A 22,135-nucleotide genomic window follows, 5' to 3' on the forward strand; every position below is an offset into this window, starting at 1 on the left:
CCTTGTATGTGGGAAGCCGGAGCTCAACCACTGAGCCACGTCTGCTTCCATGAGTTTTTTCATTTGTTTGCCTGTTGTTTGTATTTTGTATTTAGGAAGCACCAGGAACCAAACCTGGGAGGGACCTCCATGTAGGAAGAGGTGCTCAACTGCTTGAGTCACATCTGCTCCCTGATAAGTCTTTAAAATGTAAGTGACAAAGACAACATCTGCTTTTGATCAAAGAAAAATATTACTTGTTCTACAAAAATAGAATTCAAAACTGAAGTTCTTGGTTCAGTGTCTAACTAATTCTACTTAAGTATTCCAGGTAGATGAAACAATAATTAGGGCCTCGTCTTTCCATTTCAATAGTTTTTTCACTACCACTAGAAGGACGTTTTAGTTGGCAATCTAGCTCTATATCACCTCATTAATTAACGCACTAATTTAAATAATAAAAAAACAATAAATCATGTAATCACCCAATAAATATACAATACATACCAGATTTCACAGCCTTAGTATCACAAAATAAAAGTAATAATCACATGGGCTTAGCCACAGAGAGCCCAGACAGAGCAGGGTGCCCCCTTTCTATTGACAGGTCACACCCAGGTGAGGCTAAGCCTTCCACTCTCACTTGTTCTCCCCATTTCAGCCACCAGGACAGTCACTCATTCCCCTTTGTGGAGAGGAGAGTGAGACTGAATGAAAGACTTAAGCTCATTAGCCAACACTTCTGAAAAAACAAGGTGAAAAAAAATGTAATTCTTCCTTCAATTGTAATAGTAATGAGGGCTGCCATTTATTGAGTGGGTGCTATGTGCCAGGACTTTACAAAGTGTTCTATAGATGCCCTGTGCATAAAACTTGGAAGGGCAAACCAAAAAGAAAAAAAAAATTGTTTTACTGGTGGCATTCCTAGAATTATTTCTTTACTTTTCTTTATGGTTTAAAGAGACAGCTGTGTTGGCGCATTTCTCCTCCACCTTTGGTGGCACAGTAGGTAGTTGGCTCATAAGGAGAGACTGAATGCAACAGAAAAACAAGCTGATTTGGGCTCCGGAGCCCCCGCAGCTCCTTCTTCCTAAAAAGGCCACTGCCCCAGCCCAGGAGCCCCTGATGTCCGTGTGGGATCCCGGGGGTGTGGGGCTTCACCAGCCCTGCCCTGCACTCCGGGCAGGTCTCTCTCACCCGGACGCCGTGCCTCTGTGGGCATCACCCACCAAGTTAAATTAAGCACATCTCTCTGTGGTTACAGAAAGCTTTACCTAAGCAAAGGTACTCTCTGCTTAGAGGTTTTCTCCCTAATAAACTCTGCACTAAATGGCACTAGTGCTACATGTCTGTGGACTCCCAGGAATAACACTTCTGAAAGTAGTTCCTTGCCAGAAATAAATCTCAGAAGAAATACACAGTAACCAGGCATTCCTTCTCATCCCCTCTCCCCCATTTATACACACACACACACACCATAAAATATATAAGAAGTCTCTTGGGTTTTCCGGTTATATTTTCAGGTTCCTCAAAAAGCCACAACTGTTAAAAAAAAAAAAATGTGTGCTGCGTTCATGTACTCGGGGAAGACCCGCTGTGCCCCGGTGGGCGTCGCGCACTGGGCTAGACAGGGAGGTGGTCAGCATGAGGACCACGTGCGCCCTGCTCCCTGCTCCAAGAAGCCTGGAGCCTCGACGGGAGGCAGAGATGTGGACCTGCACTTACAGAGCAACGTGCAGCCCAAGAGCAGGGTGATGAGTACCACAGGAGCGGAAGGCGAGACAGTCCGTCTCCTCTGCCTGCAGGTGCCATCACTGAAGGTTTCACAGAGAAGGTAATATGTCAGCGGGCAAAAACTAGGGCTTATAGAAAAGAAAAGGTGATTTCAGGCAGGGGAAGCCACTTACATAAAAATAAGAGGCAGGAAACAAAACGGCAGCTGCCCTAAGCGACGCAGCACGCGGCAAGCGGGAGGATGGAGTCCGTCCAGCGAGAGCCTCCGCGCCATTCTGAGCCAGTGGGAAGCCACTGGAAGCTCCAAGCAGAGAAGTAGCCTCCTCTGCCTCTCCTGATCTGGCTATCAAAATGGGCAGTCCACTTGTTGTTGGCAGGTTTTCGGCACACGGGCAGTATTACCCACAGGCATTCACACACCAACATTTATATCTACTCAAGCTCTTTGATTCCTCTGTGTAATAAAACTAATACAAACACAATAAAGACAGTTTTAAAAATCCTGGAGTCATAAAAAGGGATAGTATTCTTCACAGGTCCCATATCCAAAACAATTGCTGTGAGCATGCACCTCCCCTTCCTGCTTTCGTCTAGGCAAAGAGGCTGGTTGTTTTTTTTTACTTTTTATTAAAGTATGCATTTTTATTATCTTTTTAGTTGAGAGGGTGTATCAAATGATTTGAATGTCATCAACTAAAACAAGTATCGAACTGTAACTATAAACAGCAAAAATATGGCACTTAAAATACAACTTGAGGGGAAAACGGACTTTGGCCCAGTGGTTAGGGCGTCCGTCTACCATATGGGAGGTCTGCGGTTCAAACCCCGGGCCTCCTTGACCCGTGTGGAGCTGGCCATGCGCAGTGCTGATGCGCGCAAGGAGTTCCATGCCACGCAAGGGTGTCCCCCGCGTGGGGGAGCCCCACGCGCAAGGAATGCGCCTGTGAGGAAAGCCGCCCAGCGTGAAAAGAAAGAGCAGCCTGCCCAGGAATGGCGCCACCCACACTTCCCGTGCCGCTGACGACAACGGAAGCGGACAAAGAAACAAGACGCAGCAAATAGACACCAAGAACAGACAACCGGGGGAGGGGGGGGGAAATTAAATAAATAAATAAATAAATCTTTAAAAAAAAAAATACAACTTGATTCAGAAGTAAATCAAATCAACTGAAAGACACCAGAAAAGGCAGGTCATAAAACAGTTAGGTGATTTTGTAAAATGAACCTAAACTTTACTTCCATACATATGAATGAGCTTGCTTATGATATTAAATTTAAAACATATAAAACTTAGAAGTTTTCAGAAAATAAATGAAGCATATGGGTTCAGAAATGTGGTAAAAGTATTGTCTGTAACAACTTCCCCTAATGAGTATTACAAAAGAGAAAGTAAAATAAGAGGTTCATTTGGACCACAGAAAAAGCATTTAATTTGGAAACAGTCTACCAATATTTATATTGTGACTAGAATAATTAATGAGGAAAACAGTTATCTTTCAACCTCATATAAAGGGATTTAAAAAAAAAGAGGTTAAGCAAATTTTACCTCTCAAATGCTGATACTGGTGCCTTTTATATTCAGATGTGCACCCTGCTCATTAATTTAGAGTGTACAGTACCAGAAATAGACTAAACTCCCAAACCCAATCAACGACTCCCAGCATAAAATTCAACATGACCTCTCCTTAATGTCAACTGCATTGCACAGCTCACAGGTTCACTTACTGAGCACTGACAATGGTTTTCAAATCCCATGACAGCCACCACCACCAAACTGGCTCACAGGAGCCAGGGCAGTCCCTGTACCAGGCATGGCCAACAAACTTTTGACCACATCTAGCGCTGAATAATCTAGTGAAGCAGCAGCTTTCTCTGGTATCCGTAATTAAAGGGCTAATTTCTAAGAAAATGTCTGCCTACTGCAGACTGAGCTGGTGGAACATACACACTAGACGAGGATTACAAACCAAGCCTGAGCTGGGCGCAGCCATAGTCCCTTCCCCTCCGACATGTCCTGGAATAGCCCAAAGCGCTTCCCCCACCCAACACTTAGAGCAAATTTCCTCCTGAATTCAAGATATTAAGAATGCAGTGCTTACTACTGGTGACACTGCTTTTGGGAAGTACCTGTCCTAAGAGGCAACTGGAAACTATCCATGGTGTAAACTCTCCCTCTGCTTTAGTCCATCTACTGATTAAGACACGTAAGGGATGACTTAGCTGTTTCCAACTTGGGAGTCACGGTCCCTTATAAGTTTCTAAAGTAAGGCATATGAATCCTTTCTCCAGAAAAATAATGTACACACACGCGTCCACACATGAACACAAAGTCACAAAGAGACACACAGATCCACAAAATCTGGCACGCTGCTTCAGGGGCTTTGGGACTCAATGTTCTTCTTGGATCACCTAGCATTCTTGAACCCAGGTAAAGGTACCTGCATTTAGGAAAAATAGACATGTACTATATATTTTTGTAATTTATTCTTGAATTCCCAATTTTTTAAATCATTTTTTACCACATTTTTATAACTGTACTATGAACTCTAATCCATGGTTTAACTTAGCGTTCACTGTGGATTACAGTGCCATGGATTTTATTTTTAATTTTTATTCTAGTAATATATACACAACCTAAAATTTCCCTCTTTTAGCCACATTCAGATATATAATTCAGTGCCTTTTTAATTACATTCACAATACTGTGCTACCATCACCACCATCCATTACCAAAAATTTCCATCATCCTAAATAGAAATGCTATACATTTTTAGCCTTAACTCCCTATTCCTTATTCCTTTTTGATAAAGGATTTTGGGTTCTAGATGTGCCCACAAAATATGTTCACTAAACACATATTTCCGGCATGTCTACTATGGTTAAGGCCGAGTGCTAGGCAACAGTTACCATGGCAACTCAGACGTGGACCCTGTTCTCAGGAACTCACAGCACATTATGGAGAAAGGTAAATAAGGCAACTCGTAGACTGTGCTAGGTGCTCTCAATTAATAAGAACGCAGTGCCTCAGGGGAGCAGCCAAGACGGCCGTGGGCGAGGGCGGGAGGCTCACAGAGGAAGGTGCTTCCTAGCAGGCGTGAAGCATGACGGGACAGCTACGGAGGGGCCTAGGCACGCAAGAATTCACTGTAAGACCAAGTCCAATGTCATGGCTATGCACAAATGTCAAAGTCTGCTCTACAGAGAATACTCACCAGTGAACAAGGCACATATAAAATTGGACCCCATTCAAATATTCTTCTCCATGAAATAAAAGACTTTATTCCCACCACACCAATATCTCTTCTATTCATTCATTCTTTCACAAAATCTGTGACATCTATTTGTGACAGGCACTGTTTTAGATGCTAGAAATAAACCAGTGGGGGGAAAAAACCACATTTCCCTCCTCAAAGAGCTTACATTCCAGGAAGATAAATACACAGCATGTCAGAGAAGCAGGTGAGAGCAGCAGTATGGTCAGAGCTCAGGAGGAAAATAAAGTGTGTGTGGTGGGGCGGGGGGGCATTGGAGTCGTTTAGAAACCAGGAAAGAGCTCACTGGGAGACACGGAGCAGGGAGTGCAGGACAAGCCATCTGGGTATTTGGGAGAACATTCCAGACAGAATATAGCAAGTGCAAACAGCCCAGAGGGCAGCGTCACTGGGAAGCAGCAAGGGGCCAGAAGGCCCAGAGGGCCGAAGCCGAGCACCTGTGAGCTGGGGTCTGTGCGGGGCAGTGCGGGCAAGAGCGGTCCTGGTCCCTCTGGGTGACCGTGACACCTGGTTTTACTAAGAGGAGCGAAAGGTTTTAAGGAGAAGCGTGGCATGCTCTGGCATATTTTTTAAAAAACAATCTGGCTTTCTTGTTGAGCAGACTATAGTGAGGGAAAGAGCAGAAGCAGAGAGACAAATAGGAAGATGAGACATGACAGTAATTTTACCAGGGTGGGGGAACAGAGCGGAGGTGGTAAAACAAGGTCAGATTCCAAGTCCACCATGCAGATCCCAACAGGCTGGACGTGGTGCAGGAGAAAGAGGTGACGACAGCCAACAGTAAGGTTAACGACCTCGGCAATGAGAGGACAGAGGCTCGGCTCACCAGACTGCCCAGGGAGAATACCAGAGACTGGTCACATTAAACAGCACTAATTTGCTGGCCTGTTTTGGAGACCAGAGGTTCAAACCCAAGCTGCCTTCTCTGAAGCCTGTGGGATGCTGGCAGTGGCTTGGAGGGAAGCGACGTCTGCCTCTGCCACGTGGCCACCTGGGTCTTCCTGTGGCTTCTACTTCCCCGTCCAATTGTCCTGAGTTTAGAAGGACTCTGGTCATACAGATTAGGGTCCACCCTGATTCGGACTGGCATCGCCTTAACAGGATCGTCGACAACGCTATTTACAAACGAGCTCGCCTCACAGGCAGGGTGGGGACTGGGCCCCATCTTCGTGGGGCACAACTCGGTCCAGAGGGAGCAGCTTCTCCTGACCAGGGCACGACTCCAGAAAGAACAGCAGTGCTTGCCGGCATCGGGGGAGGGAGACGTGTCTGACACATTCATCTGAGCACCTTAAGACTGGGGTGCCAGTGATAAACGACTCACATCAATAACACAAGAAGAACTCTTACAAATAACCTAGTTAAAAAATGGCAAAATATTTGGACAGTTTTTTCACCAAAGGACACCAATAAGCACAGAAAAATGTTCAATATCAGTAGATTATTAGATGCTATTAGCAAAATACAAACTAAAACTGTAACGACATAACATCCAAAAATGGCTAACACCAAAAGGGCAGTGACAAGTGGCAGTGAGAAGAGGAAACCCCCCGTACTTCTGCTGGGACGCCCCAGGCATTCAGACAGGAGAAATGGAAACCCACTTTCACAAAGACTCGGATGAGAACGTTCACAGCAGCATTACCCACAAGAGCTAACAAAGCAGCAATCACCCTGCTCAGTTAACTGGCTGCTAAAACAGACACCACACAATGGGCTGGTTCCAACAACCAGTAACTGTGGTACCGGCTACAAGTTCCAGGCTGGGAGAAGCCCAAAATGAAAGCAGCGCTTTCTCCCCGAGATTGTGGCACTGTGGGCCCCTGCCCCATCTTGTGGCAGAGCACATGGCGGCCTCTCCTGGCCTCCCCTTCTCTCTGGGGTTCCACTGCTTCCCCTGGCTTTTCTCCCTCCCTCCATGGCCTCCCCACAAGGCCTTCGGTAGCAGGATGGAAGGCACAAGCTGACTCGGCCGGGCCACACCTTAACCAAAGCCGCCTCATCCACAGGTCCCCTTGAAGAGTTCATACCCACAGGAGTTTTGTTCACTTGTATTTAAACATTTCTAAATGATCCTTTTATAAATTCAAATTAGCTATATGCTTAGCCCATACCCAATTCTGAACATTAGTCCTGTTGCATAAATCTGTAGCCACTTAAAATGTTCATAACAATTTTTCCCAGAGTAAAAATTATTTTTTAATGGGAACCTTGTACACAATCCATTTCTGACTCTAATTGGATTTATCTGGAGAAAACACCACTGGCTAAGCAATTTAAGTAATGCCAGCTAAACAAAATGTTAATATACTCTAAACAGTGGAATATTGTTACATCTAAAAAGCATAATAAACAGCATTAATAAGAAACTGGAAAAGCATCATTTGGGTAGTTATTCACAAATTAGGCATTTTGTTCTGTTTATAAACAAATATCTATCCACAGGGACAATGGCAGTGCCGTTAAAGTCACAGACAACACATGTACTCACACCAAGTGCCACTGAATAGTAATTACATTTTTGCTTTGCTCGAATATATAAGTAAAAATCATCACTTTTACAACTGAAGTAATGAAAGTCTTGAATATTAAGCAGATTATGCAAAAGTCAGAACTCGTTTATAAAGTTATACTTTAATGGTGGCTATTCTATCTGCTGATAATGTGTAACACACGACATATAACAGCTCAGCACTATATTTTAATCTAATAATAGAAACTATAACCTTCTGAAATGTGCTTCATGAATCAAACCATAATGTGTTCACGGAAGGTTTGGATTAGCACTCATGAGATTTAGATCTATTACAACTTGCTACAAAAAGAAAAAGACAAGAAAGCTTTTAAGGAGCTAAAAAAATAAAAAAGAAAGAAAGAAAAGGGCAAAATCCAACCATCTTGGAAGGATCCCTGCTCCCTGCTGGCTGAGGCCTCGTTCATTTACTAAAGACAGGAGGTGCCACTTGTGGTAGCACCGCATGTCCTTCTCCAGAAGAGCCACCGTGGAGCTAGAGTGACTCTTTCATTATAGAGGAGAAAACAGGAACCCCAAAAGGCCTTCATGGATTTTATAAAGGACAAGGACTCAGAATAAGCTCATGGAGCTGAGCTCAGCAGAAGCACTTTGAACTTCTATACTTAACATCCACCCCTTACATTGGCCCAAACATAACAGGATCTAAGAGCCATCAAAACCCACACATATGAAGGAAATAGAAAACGCCATGTATTTTTAGGCTAAAATCAACTTCCTAATTCATTTTTGCAACAGACTCATCTTTCTGCAGTGGGGGTTTCCAATTGAGCTCTACCAAACTTTTACTAGGCACTTAGTATGTAACACCTGTGCACGCCACAAAGCGCACAGCTCAATGACCCACTTCCAGTTACCTGGCTGAACCTCAGGCAAGCGCCGAAGCAGCATCGTGTGAGATGCTTGAGGGGCACAAGGGAGGGAGCAAGTCTAGGACTCAAGGAAAACACTGCACAGAAAATGATGCCTCAGGCGGGATCAAGGAGTAAGGAGGACTGTCAGTGCACAAGAAAAGAGTGGCAGCAGAGAGCAAAAGCCCTAAGGGACACTGGGGGTGTGCAGGTGCCTCCCCAGGACGGCCATGCAGTCAGCACGTTCAACAGGCACGTTCAGAAGGCATAAAAGGGAGGCGCATGCAGAAGGCATAAAAGGGGGATGAGGCTGGACAAACTTATTCACAAGAATCTCAATGAGGAAAGGGAAAAGACAAAAATCCAAAAGAAAATGGATAAGAGAAGTAAAACAGGTACTTCACAAAAGAGGATCTCTCATGAGATAATGCCATCTCATTTATAATCAGAAAACTGCAAATCAAAATCACAATTAGGTATCACTAAACACCTAGGTGAACAGGTAAAATTTAGAAAACTAACAATACCAAGACAGAAAATGCAGGTGAGCAGCAGAATAACTGTCAATGGGAGACACAGCTATTGAAAGTGCCTAAAAGTACATTCACGCTGAAAAGTCACTTCGCATCATCCACTAAGGCTGAAGATCTGCAAGTCCTGTAAGGTACAATTCCAATGCCAGGCAGACACTAAGAGAAGTACAAGCATGTGTGCACTAGAGGTAAGTTCAAAATGATGATAGCATCATTTTAGTAGATAAAATAAGAAACAACTCATTTAGGAATTAATTCTACACAGTAATGAAAATAAACTAGTTACATATAACAGCACAGATGAATCTCAGAAACGTAACACTGAAAAATTTATATAAAGTACAAAAAACAGGTAATATTAAACTATCACATTAAGAGTTCACATTAGCTATTGAAAATTATTTATACCAAGAAGAAAAACAAACCAAAAAACAACAATGACCTGATGCTCAGGAATGGTCAGGATGGTGGTGATGATCTCTGGGGGAAGAGAGAAGGGTTAGAGATGTGGAGGGCGTGGGGAGTGGGCAAAGCTGGCACTGCTCTACTTCCTGATCTCGACAGTGTTACAAGGATATTTTCTTCAAGACAATTAACTAAGCTGGACATCCTTGTTTTTTGCACTTTTCAAAATGAATGTTATATTTTGCACCAAGAAAGGAGTTTAAAAGAAGAGTAGTGTGCACACATACACACACATACACAACCCCTCACACATACAAGGCGAGGTGATTCACATTCCATTTCTCTCCCCCTCATCCTGACTTACCTCTTGTAGCCCCTTACTAATTAACGGTGAAACGCTGATATTTTCTCCTGCTTCTGGATGGATCTGGAAATTCACTCTTTGATAAAGAATCTGAAACAAGAACAGGATATACTATATCTGGGTGGAAAAGGAGTGGTAAAGCCTTTACAATAAATGCTTGAAAGTAGGAAATAAATCCTTGAGGGGAAAAACTTGCTATTTGATGAAAGAGTACTTAGTAAGAGGCTAATTTTAGGACTTCATGAACAACCTCACAACGATGCAGCCGTTTCAGAAGTGGGATGCAACTGTGAAAAACCTCATATACAAAGTAATGACTGACCGCGAGAGGCGAACGTGAATTCCGTAATCTCCTCACATACCCGTGCTTCTCAACAAGGGCAAAGCTGGCACTCTGGCAGGACAATTCTCCCTCACGCAGCTCTAGCCTGTGCGTTTTAGGACATTTTGCATCTCCCCAACAAACGATCCCTTCCCCTTCCCCCACCATTTCCAAAGAGCCCTTTACGAAAGCAGTGCCCCCACATATCCACCCCACCTCCTTCTTTGAGAATCAAGGGTTTTAACTACATGGTTCCACATAGATTTTACATGACCACTGCTTTTATGTCTTACTCTTGTCAACCTTAACTTTGCCCCCGGTAGTCAATAATTTATTTGCTAAAATTTCTCTCTATTTAGGTCAAACCTGCCCTGTGCCATTACTCCATTACTTAGGAAAGCCAACAACACTATTTTATATCCTACTATCTTCAAATTCCTTTCCTTATAAACGATAAGCTATTTTTGTTTCATGAATTAAAGTCATATTACCAAAAAAAGACAACATATCTCAGATCCACACCCAAAAAAAAGTGTTTCATGAACTTGATGTTTGGTTTTACTAAGAGTACTTACTTGGGTCTGCAAAGAGCTGCTCGCTGTCAAAAGAAGTTCAATACTGCCAGGAGGACAATGTGTCAAAGCAAAAGCCATGAGCTCTTGACGAATAGCCAAGTTCTGGTAACCTTCTGATTGCCCCAACTGGCTACAAACAGCCCAACTTTTAGAATAACCTATACAATTGGCAAAAGAAATAAACTACGCTGATTTCCAGAAAAAGAAAAGGCACCAATCTAGAATGAGAAATACAATGAATTATGTTCATGTATGAAAGCAAAATCCTGGCCATCAGTGGCACACAATTTATAGAAGCAGAAATGCATAATAACATAAAATAGAAAAGAAAGATTAGGCTGGTTTATTATTCAGAAAGTTCAGCACTATACCAGAGAGATTTTTCTGGCAAAGTCAACTAAATTTCAGATGGCTGTAAATAATCTTAGTAGCTTTGATGTTAAGTAAAAATCTGGATATCTGAATTCAGAAGACTTAAGTTTGACCCAGCCCTGTACTTGGTAGGCTAGAGAAAGTTCCAAATACCAACTTTCTTTCACTATTACAAAGAGATAAAAATACTAATGCCTTATGCATTGGGTTGTGGAAAGGATTAAGTAGGATTTATATTTGAAAGCACTTTGTAACTTGAAAAGTGCTAGAAAAAGACACTTACGCACAGAACCAACCGCCAAGGACAGCGGTGAAGCCCAGCCCTGGAGCCCAGCAGAGAGCTCTTTCCTATCAAGGTTATACTCTGAGTTCTTAAATCACCCTTTCATTCTTATTTTAAGGAATTCAGTTTGAGACAGGTCTTTTTTTTCCCAAGTACCAAGGTCTCAGTCTAGAATAAGTTCCCTAAGCAAGTTAATCCAGGCCTCACCTTTACAAGAATAAAATTATTACAAAGCTCTCTAAAGAAAATGTTTGGCTTAATACAACAAACTTTTTATAGAAAATCATAATTATTCTTAACTTAAGGTGGCAAATCCATTGGTTAATATTAAAGAACACAATAATTTAATGAAACTAATTTTCTAATGATGAGTTTATGAAGCATTGTGCTTTTTCCAGAGTACTGCAATGTTTTCACAAGTGTATACATGCAAAAAGTGCACAAATCTCAAGTGCACAGTTCCAAGAACATCATGAAGGGAAGTGTTTAACCCCTCATTATCAGATTGAGGCCTTCACTGATTCAGGCTCAGCCACAGAAAGCAGATTATCTAGTATGGAGCCCATACTGCTTCTGACACCCCTGGGGAGATAAGTTTTTAACAGAGAATTTATTCCACAATAAAATCTGCTTATCCTGCAGAGACCTAAATTTAAATTTCAATATGGAAAATTTTAGGGTTGCGAGTGACTTCTAATTTCTCAATGTTAATTTCAAAAGTTTTGTGCTATCTGAAAATAAAGAACAGAAATACTGATTATATAGTTGCAAATGAGAAATACTTCCAAACATCTAAGTTTTTTTCTATATAATGAATACATAAAATGGCAAGTTAATATTTTATATAAAATAGTTCTTAAAATTAAGAACATTTTTTAATATGGAAAGGAAGCACTATAAAGACTTTGATAAAATATGGCCCCTGAACCCAATAATGTATTTATATTACTATATAAGCACATGGCATACAGGCTTATCTGTACTCAAAAAATGTTTCTCAAAACTTATAAACAAAATGTGGCTGACTTACCAGTCAGGCCAACTGGTTTCAGAACAGACCTTTTCCATTATTCAACATGTAAAGAAGACACAAGCAAAGTGTTAAGTAAGTTGTGTACTGCACCTGTCGCCATCAGCTCCTGACAATGCACATTGGCTGCCTTGTAGTCATGGAAACGAAGTGCCTGCTCTACTAAGAGGATTAAAACCTGTCCACGTCTTTCTTCTGAGTCTTCACCTGCAAGTATGCACAAATGATTTCATGATTATGGAAGTAACAGTTGATAAAAGAGCTTTTTAACACTGACTCCCACATTAATTCAAAACCAAAATCATAGAGACTAGATTTAAAAATGACAAAAGGTCACACCTACTTTGACCTTCCAATATACTTACTAAATGTAGACCCCAGCCCTCAGTCATTCAAGAGATCACCGATTAATGCTAACTCCTAATTAAAACCTGGTGACCAAATAAAAAGATCCAAAATTAAGAGTGGTCTACAGCCTTCCAGAGAAGGCTTGGTGTGACTGAGGTAGGGGAAAGGGAAAAAGCCCAGGCATCCCAGAGAAAACAGGTTATACAAGCGCCAGGAAATAGTGAAGAGCACATTAAATGAATGGATGAAGGTAGTGAAGCAATAACATTTCTCCTCTTAATCCACTAGGATTTAGAAGGCGTAACACAAGGGTTGTCCAGAGCACCTGCGGCCTTCAACCATAGAGATGAATGTGTACCAAGAATGGCAATGGGATTTGCATATTTTCATGTATCCTGAAGTCTTATACTACTTTACCTGAGAAATGGAATCACTATAAAGTTATGTGCCACCTAACACAGAGCCTGCATTAAATTTACATGACTATTTTTGCTGTTTTTTCCTCCTAAAGACTTGCTAATAGGATGAGAAGAATTGTCAATAAACAGTGAATAATGCATCTTACTTTAAATATATTATTATAAATTAGCACACATTTAACTTCAGTGTATCAATTTAAAATTCTCAGTATTGGACAGTATTGCTTTCTTTATGCCAATAAAAACTATTTGTATATTGTATCATGTGGTACATCATGTAAAAAATAAACCCATCAGAGAAGTGGACGTGGCTCAGGAGACTGAGCTCCCGCCTACCACATGGGAGGTCCATGGTTCAGTTCCCGGTGCCTTCTAAAGAAGACAGCGAGCTGGCACGACAGGCAGGCATGGCAAGCTGACACAAGAAGAAACCATAACGAGAGATACAACAAAGCAGGGAATAGAGGTGGCTCAAGTGGTTAGGTGCCTCCCTCCCACATTAGAGGTTCTGGGTTCAGTCCCAGTGCCTCCTAAAAACACAGCACACAGAGAGTGCAAACAACAAGGGTGCAAGGAGGAATTTAATTAATAAACGGGATGAATCTCTTAAAAGAGAGAAAAATTTTAAAAAACCATCAAAACCTCATTTCCAAGGAATCAGTTCACACTAGTCTCACTTCCAGGATCTGCAATTTTAAACTTTTTTACGTTTTGCCTTTTGGATATTCTTCTAATTTTAAGTAATACATGACCAATGTAAGAGAGAAAAAGACTTGAACACAAAGTAAATGAATATAATCTTGTCTTTTCACTGACAATACTGATCTACTATATATCATAGTGAGCTTCTAGACTCTAGAACACATGCAGGAAGCGGACTTGGCCCAGTGGTTAGGGCGTCCGTCTACCACATGGGAGGTCTGCAGTTCAAACCCCGGGCCTCCGTGACCCGTGTGGAGCTGGCCCATGTGCAGTGCTGATGAGCGCAAGGAGTGCCCTGCCACACAGGGGTGTGCCCCGTGTAAGGGAGCCCCACGTGCAAGGAGTGTGCCCCGTAAGGAGAGTCGCCCAGCGTGAAAGAAAGTGCAGCCTGCCGAGGAAAGGCACTGCACACATGGAGAGCTGACGCAGCAAGATGACACAACAAAAAGAAACACAGATTCCCGTGCCGCTGACAACAACAGAAGCGGACAAAGAAGATACAGCAAATAGACACCGAGAACAAACAACTGGGATGGGGGTGGGAAGGGGAGAGAAATAAATAAATCTTAAAAAAAAAAAGACAGGGAGAGGATGAGAGGCGAAGAGAGGGGGACGGCAGGGAGAGAGGGGAGGAAGCCTGCCTGTGGCTGACGGCTCCGCCAGGCCAGGGGAGCCCTGTGCTCCTCCACCTGTCCCGAAGGCCAGGCCCACGGCACCCACAGCGGCACCCCCAAAGCCTTAGAAGTCTCTGAGCAGCAGCTCCTCCTGCTTGTGCTCCTCTGGGTGAACCGTGGCTGACAGATCGGGCACGTCAACCATGACTAACCCTGGACTCTCATTTAGAACACCCTCTCTCCAGCACAGTCCTTTCTCTCTTATCATCTATTACCCAATTAAGGAATACATTTCTTTGAGAACAGCCAGATCCAAAAGTCTGGTGAATGAAATGAAGTCAGAAAGGGACCATGATTACATCATCCCAAGTCAAAAAAAGGAGAAAGGTAGGCTAAGAATAAAGGATTTACCTCTGAAATGTGAAATCCTCAATAAACTGCGTAACTTCTCTATTCCTGCAGCTCCTATCTCTGCCTTTAAGCAATACAGTAAAAAGCAACTGAAGTAAATACAGGAGCATAAATGAAAATTATTAATGTCATTAATGTAAAGGCTCACATGACAACAGGCGAAACAGTCACCCTGCATTCCAAAGTTCAGATATTTAACAGCTTTTAATTCCAAAGAGTTCCCAACAGAGCATGTGGTTAAAAGGAAAAATAAAACAAAAAACAGGTCTACAAAGAATGATATGTAGAGAAAGTTCACAAACGTCTCTTAGAAAGAATAGCCAGATTATGGCAAGATGAGAAATCGATTAAAGAAAATTATCTGGAGATGAGTAGTCTGAAGAAGAGAAGACTAACAGGGACATGACAGGGCGCGGAGTATCAGAAATACAGCTTAAAATATGTCCACCAATTCTTTGGTACTCCCTTCAAAAACTGGAACGTACCTCCCCTCTCGTCTGGTGTGAGGCTGGACAACGGGCAGACGAGATGGTGCGGCCCCCCAGACCAGTCGTCAGAGTACCGAGGCCCCTCTCTGTTGTCCGGCTCCCGCCCGAGGGGAACCAGCTCCCGCCCGAGGGGAACGGGCTCCACGGGGGAGGTGCTCTAGAAGCCTTATGGAGAGGTTCACAGGACAAGAACGGAGCCTCTCACCCACAGCCGTGGGGCAACGAGGCCTCTACCCAACAAACAGCCACGTGAGCGACCCGCTGTGGAAAAATCAATGGAAATGAAGCTGCCCCGGCTAGCTTAGAAAACTTCACGCAGCTTTTGCTGGTTTCTTAGGACTGGCTCCGGAGTCACCGCGGAAGGAGTCTGGATACTCTGTGGCAGCCATAAAAAGACCACAAGGAGAAACCACGTAGGGGAGAGACGCTGAGGAGCCACCCAGCCCCACTCTTTAAGGTGTCCCAGCCCCAGTGCCAAATGTGCGAGTAAAGGAGCCGCTGCTATGACCCCATCCCTAGCCGCTACCTCACCGCAATTGCCTAAGAGGCCCCGAAACGCCGAGCTGAGCCCACGCAACATCCAGAATCAAGGGAGAAAAAACCAAATCATCGCTGTTGCTTTAAGCCACTAAGGTTTTGGAGGGTTTGTAACTCATCAATAGCCAGAAAACACTACGTGCTTCGGGTGACGTCACAAGTGCTGCGATCACTTCCTTACCACCTGGGCAGAGGCCGGCACTGGCACTGGCACTGACGGCGGCCACGGGCAGCATCCCCGGGTGGCTGCACAGGCCCCGTGACTGCATTCTTAGGCCGTTCCCATCTAGAGGCCCTACTGACAATGGGTTTGCACCCACAGGACTGGGTTACACGTAAGAACATATTTTTCTGGGGTACATACAGCTCCAAACCACCGCACCCAGCTACTGAACCTCTGGAAATTGACAATCTTAAAGGACTGAGGAAATAAGGACTTTTGCTGCAACACGAGATGACGACGGGAGTGTGGTGCGCCCGTGAACAGCTATGAGAGGCCATGAAGCAGGCGTCTCAGGAGGCCTGAGCGGTCCAGGTGCCAGCAGCGACCCACTTCATTCAGGATGGGTCTGACTCCTCTTACTGAAGTCCTTATACACAGAATGAACACAGAGAGAAAGAAAGAAATGAAAGCAAGAATCTGAAATCAACGAGACCTGGAAGACATACAGGCCTTGCTGTGTGGCAGAGGTGCCAAGGACCACCGGCAGCTGGTTTTTGGGAAGAAAGTGTCACCTTGGTGATGTCTTGATCTGGACATTGTCCAGGCCTCCTAACTGTAAGTTAATAAATTCCCATTGTTCAACTGAAACCATTTCATGGTATTTCTTTAAACGGTCTAGAAAACTAAAACCCTGGGTGTAACAGAACCTTGTATGTTCCAATAGCACCCAGCACAGTGACATTACTTAACCTCTCTGACACATTTTCATTTCATCTTTGAAACAGGTATAACAATAGTCATCCCTTTAAAAAGTTGTTGTGCATTGTGAATTCACGTATTAAAAGAACAAAGAAACGTGCTGACCCACAGTCATTACTGTATGTGCTAACAATTTCTATTATGTACACTCAGGTGGCCACAATAAAAACTTGCTGCCTGTAATGTAGATACTGGTCTTCATCTTTTGATGATCCTGCACTAAAGCTGTAATACAGATTCCATATTAAGGCTGGGGAATAGGAATGTGGCCAAGTTGAGATGGTCCCAAATATTAGAAAGAAAATAGCTGCAATAAAGAAAAGAGATCTAATGCCAGGTACTCTACACAGAGGCTGCTGTGGGACTGAAGAAGCATGCCATCCCACTAAAAACACCGATGAGCCTGTCACTGTGTCAGCCTAGGAGGGACATGGAAGTGCAGGCGGCATCTCTGAGCTGCTTCACAAGCCTCCATGGGTCCTTAGGCCGTTCCTCCCTGACAATCGGCCTGCTTCAAAGTATACGAAGTGCTTTTACACGCACGAACTCGTGTGAGTCCACTATGCCACGGCAGGCGAAGCTGGGGGACTATCATTCTTATTTTCCAGATGTACTCACTAGAGCCAAATCATTCAGCAAGTGTACGGGACAGATTCAGGGCTTGACCTAACCTTCCGACTCTACATCCAATGTTCTTCCAAGTCATCCAAAATGCGTCGCAGCAGAGGGCTGGCCCCAACCCAATCACAACACTGTCACGTGCCAAGCCTAATGCAAGCCTAAAAGCAAAGGTTCTAAAGCCGCAATCTCACATGTGAGAGGACAACTGAGACACTAAAACAAACTGAAACTAGAGACCTTGAGAAGGGTCCTATATATTAGAATTTAAAAGCATTAAAGAAATACATGTATATAAACATAAATCCTTTACTTTCAACATATGGCTTAACCTAGTACAACTTCAAACCACTGCCTGTTCAAGAAAAAAACCAAGAATTGTTCTTGCATAGAACAGCAAAAGCCAAAAATACAAAACAAAACAAAAGAAGTGTTAAAACACTCTGATAAGCAGAGAAGTGTAGTTAAAGTAACATGAAATGGAGAGCCAAAAAGGCTTTACATGAGAAGCAGATGTGTGTTAGGCAGTTGGGCACCCATTTACCATGAGGCAGGTTCAGTTCCCAGTGTCTCTTAAAGAAGATGAGCAAGACAACAAGCTGACTCAACAAGATGACACGACAAGCAAACACAAGAGACACAGCAAGCAGGGAGCAGCACCTGCCTACCACATGGGAGGTCCCAGGTTCAGTTCCTGGTGCCTCCTAAAAAGAACTTGAGCAGACACAGAAAGCACACAATGAACAGACCCAGAGAGCAAGTATAAAGAATGGGCAGGGGGGGTGGGCACTGATAAGTAATAAAATAAATCTTTAAAATAAAAAAAAAAAAAGACTTTACTTCATGGGTAGCAGGCAGAGCTCAGTCGTTGAGCATCTGCTTCCCATATATGAGGTCCTGGGTCCAATCCCTGGTACCTCCTAAAATAAATTAAGTTTTAAAAATCACACACCAAAAAATGCTTTCCTCGAAAGCCATGGGCTGCTCCTTTACCCTGCTAGATACTTAACTTCTGTGATAGCCAGTTTGCCTTGTAAAACAGGAAGAATATTTTGCCCATTTATGCAAGGATGAAATGGGATAGCAAACATGAAGAACACAGCAAACAGTAAATGCACAGCATTTTCTAACAGATTGTTCAATACTTCCCCCCACCCCAATCCTCAAAAAACACACACACATTTGGGCACTTAAGATGAACTGGCAAGGCCGCTGGTTCTAACATCAAGCTTCTGGGGTAAATGGTGGCAAGGACGTCTGCTCCTGACGTCACAGCTATCTGGTGGCCTCCTGAATAAGCCTGCCTCCACGTTATAAACAGACGGTCGCAGCCGTTCATTATTGGTGCACATCTCTCTAACGTGTCAATCTTTCCAGAAAAGACTAACCCTTATCTTCTGACACCCTTAGGCAAAAGTTTAACGTTTACCTTGGAAGATGTTAAAAATAACACGGAAACGTCATTCTGCAGTTTAGCATTGAAAAGATTTACCTGCTATCCTCAGCAATTCAGCAAGGCCCAGGAGCTTGGCCGATTGTTTGTAGCACGTGGGGGACTGAGAAATGCACTCCTTGATGAGACCAAGCCGATCAGCGTATAATCTCACTACCAAAAAAACAAAACAAAACAAAAACAAACATCAGAAGACTTATAACTTTTACCCAGGGACACAAGGTCGTGATCTTCCAAATTTAAGGCAACCAAACAAATGAAAACAATGTTAGTCTACAGGTCAATGAAAATTAAGTAAAAGACAATTTAAAAAACAATTAAAATTACTATTGCTTCTCAATTAAGTAATACACAACATGGATTTTTTAAGACGTATTTATTCATCTGTTTCTCTCCCCATTCCCCCCACCACAGTTGTGTGTTCCCTGTGTTTATTTGCTACGTCTTCTTTGTCCGCTTCTGTTGTTGTCAGCGGCACGGGAATCTGCTTCTTTTGGTTGCTTCACCTTGTTATGTCGGCTCTCCATGTGTGCGACGCCATTTCTGGGCAGGTTGCACTTTCTTTCACACTGGGCGGCTCTCCTTACGGGGCACACTCCTTGTGCGTGGGACTCCCCTACGCGGGGGACACCCCTGCACGGCAGGGCACTCCTTGCGCACATCAGCACTGCGCATGGGCCAGCTCCACGTGAGTCAAGGAGGCTGGGGGTTTGAACAGTGGACCTCCCATGTGGCAGATGGACGCCCTAACCACTGGGCCAAGTCCACCGCCCATGGATCTTTTCTTTATCACCAAACTTGTAAAGCACAGCAAATGAATGGCAATTCAGAAACCTGAAAAAATGTGTCACCTTTTCAAGGGTTATGTCAACCCTTAGGAACATTTTTAAAGAAGGTAGTATTTGTCTGTGAAAAGTCACATTTTTATTTCCTGTTCCACCTACCCTCACCCCGCATCAGAGCCCAAAATCTATTCCATGTTCCAAATACCCATTTGCTATCTCCACGACACACCGCAGTGTGGAAGATAGGGTCCTCAAAATGCTCACTGATCCAATTTACTAACCTTTCTCCAAAAATTGGACCAAATCTCTCACTTAAGCTCAATGTTAGGGAAATAAAATGCCATCTGATCAAACCAATTCATGAATTGAAGGGAAAACAATAAATTCAGGGAAGAAGGGGTGCTTTTGGGGTGAAGGTATCAACCTCTGAGGAGCATGGCCCTGCCTGGGAGGCCCCCAGTTGCTAACTCAGTGACAGCAATAATGCTGGTGACAGGGGCTGGCAGGAGTGAGTCTGCCCAGGCACTGCTGCAGGTGTTTTATATACAGTAACCCCATAAATCAGAGCCCAAAACTGAGGGGCAGACAGGTTAAGTACTTTGGCCAGGATGACAGAAAAAGTGGTGGGACAAAATTTCAACCCAGCTCTTAAAAAAAATTTGTTTCTCACACCCGCTTTCCTTTATCTTCAGCTTTTCCCCATGTACCCTGTGCTTTCAAAAACTTTTCTTAGGTAGGTGAGAGGGTGCCCAGGGGCTGAGGAAAATAAAGAAGGGAGGTGGTGGTTGTTCTTTGGAATAGACTTGTTTTCTTGGGAACTTTTTATTATGATTTTATTTCAAACTAACATAAAGTTTACTAGTATAGTACAAAGAATTCCTCTATATCCTCTGCCAAGATTGGGCAATTAACATTTTGGTTCACTCACACATTTGTGTTCCTTCTCTCACTTTATGTATGTGTACACGTGCATGCATGTACACACATCTATTTTTTTTTTCTGAACCTATTTGAGAATAACTTGCAAATATCACATCCCTTTATTCCTAAATATTTTGATATGTATTTCCTAAAGTTTGTACTCTTTGTAAGACAGATACTTCTACATCTGCTGGTACTTCACAATCCCTGCATCCAAGTGCTAGTCTGGATAGAGCAGCCGCAGATGGCACCACTGCCCTTGATTATACCCCCCACACACATCCTAGACACCTTCCCACCAACACTAGGGACGGCCACGTGATTTTGCTGGAAAATGAAATGAGAATGGATGGGAGACATGACACATCTGAGCAAATGCTTTAAGAGTCACTAAGGGATTCCACTACTGATCATTTTCCCATGAGAATGCAGTGGGCCATAGCATACATGACCTGTGAGCGAGAAATAAACCTGTTATCACAAGCTACTAAGATTTTGGGGTGGGGATTTTTATAATCTACCAAAAACTGACTGACACAGTACATGCCAAATTTTTCCCTAATTTTTCTCATTCAATAAACTATTTTTTGTCCCCTTGACTTCTGATACTATTTAATCTGCCCCCTATATACATTTCACTTTAACAAAATGCATATCACTTTTGCAATATTCCAGATTCAATCACATATGCAACCAATGGGACAAGTATTTCTTTCCATGTTCTAATTTCAATTTCAAAATAACTTTTGACACAGATATAATCATCATTGTACATGTGTAAAAGTCTTCTTAGAGAAGCTCTAGCTTTAGTAACACTGAGTAAGCCAATTTCCTTACAAGTACCACACTCTTTCTAGCTCATTCAAAGCAGGATAGAGAACTGAAACCACCTGACAATGGAACCTCATTTTCTCTAACCTTATAATTAATGAAACACTCCAGTGTGGTTCTTTGTCTCTCGGTTGCTCTAAGGCACACTACCAATATTTCAAGTACATTAAATAAATTTGTATAGTAGCATTTTAATGAACCACAGTTATCATGTACAAAGACTTTTCACTTTATGTGTCTATGCATGTTTGTATGCGTGTATGTATTTTTTTGAGCCTCTGGAAAAGCATTATGCCATTTCTCTTGTACTGCTAATCTCAGGACATAACTATATTCAAAATGTGATTTCTTAGTATTAAATATTCTCTTTCCAAGGAGGAGGTGATGTTGAACTCCTAAAATTCCTTTTCAAAATGGACTTAATGAAAAAAAAAGCATGCACAGATAGGTTCAGGCTTCAGGGCAACAGGAAGTCTATCTCCCACCTGTCAGTAAAGTCTCAGGTACACCTTGAGATGCACGCTGTCATCACATGCAGGATGCTCATCAGGACACTGCCTCCATGACTTTACATTTAGGTGAAAGAACTTGAGCAAAATTAAGATAAAACTAGTAATCAGACACTAAAGAAGAACTTTCTACCATTCCATCTTTTAAAACAATCAATTCAATTAAAGAATATCTGAGATTGTAAAGCTGGCATAAAAAGAAAAAAATAACTATTATCATTTACAGTCACTTACAAATCTTTGCAGCTGAAACAAAGTACAGAAATAAAGTGCATTCCCAAACTGATGTAAATCTGAACAACTCATCCATGTTTATATCACATA

The 22,135-nt window shown here is 42.8% G+C and overlaps 1 protein-coding gene across 1 annotated transcript in view; it reads right to left on the bottom strand.

Annotated features, from left to right (window-relative positions):
- NBAS (NBAS subunit of NRZ tethering complex) overlaps nucleotides 1-22,135 on the bottom strand; it is a 347,044-nt gene that overhangs the window by 139,159 nt on the left and 185,750 nt on the right. The window contains exons 32-35 of the mRNA XM_058288021.1: nucleotides 18,805-18,918; nucleotides 12,347-12,460; nucleotides 10,569-10,726; nucleotides 9,672-9,761 (exon numbers count right to left, since the gene is read on the bottom strand). Of these exons, the coding sequence (XP_058144004.1) occupies nucleotides 9,672-9,761; nucleotides 10,569-10,726; nucleotides 12,347-12,460; nucleotides 18,805-18,918 (476 nt within the window). The remainder of the gene's footprint in view (nucleotides 1-9,671; nucleotides 9,762-10,568; nucleotides 10,727-12,346; nucleotides 12,461-18,804; nucleotides 18,919-22,135) is intronic.

The sequence above is a fragment of the Dasypus novemcinctus genome, chromosome 25 (assembly GCF_030445035.2).
Source record: "Dasypus novemcinctus isolate mDasNov1 chromosome 25, mDasNov1.1.hap2, whole genome shotgun sequence".
Lineage (NCBI taxonomy): Eukaryota > Metazoa > Chordata > Mammalia > Cingulata > Dasypodidae > Dasypus > Dasypus novemcinctus.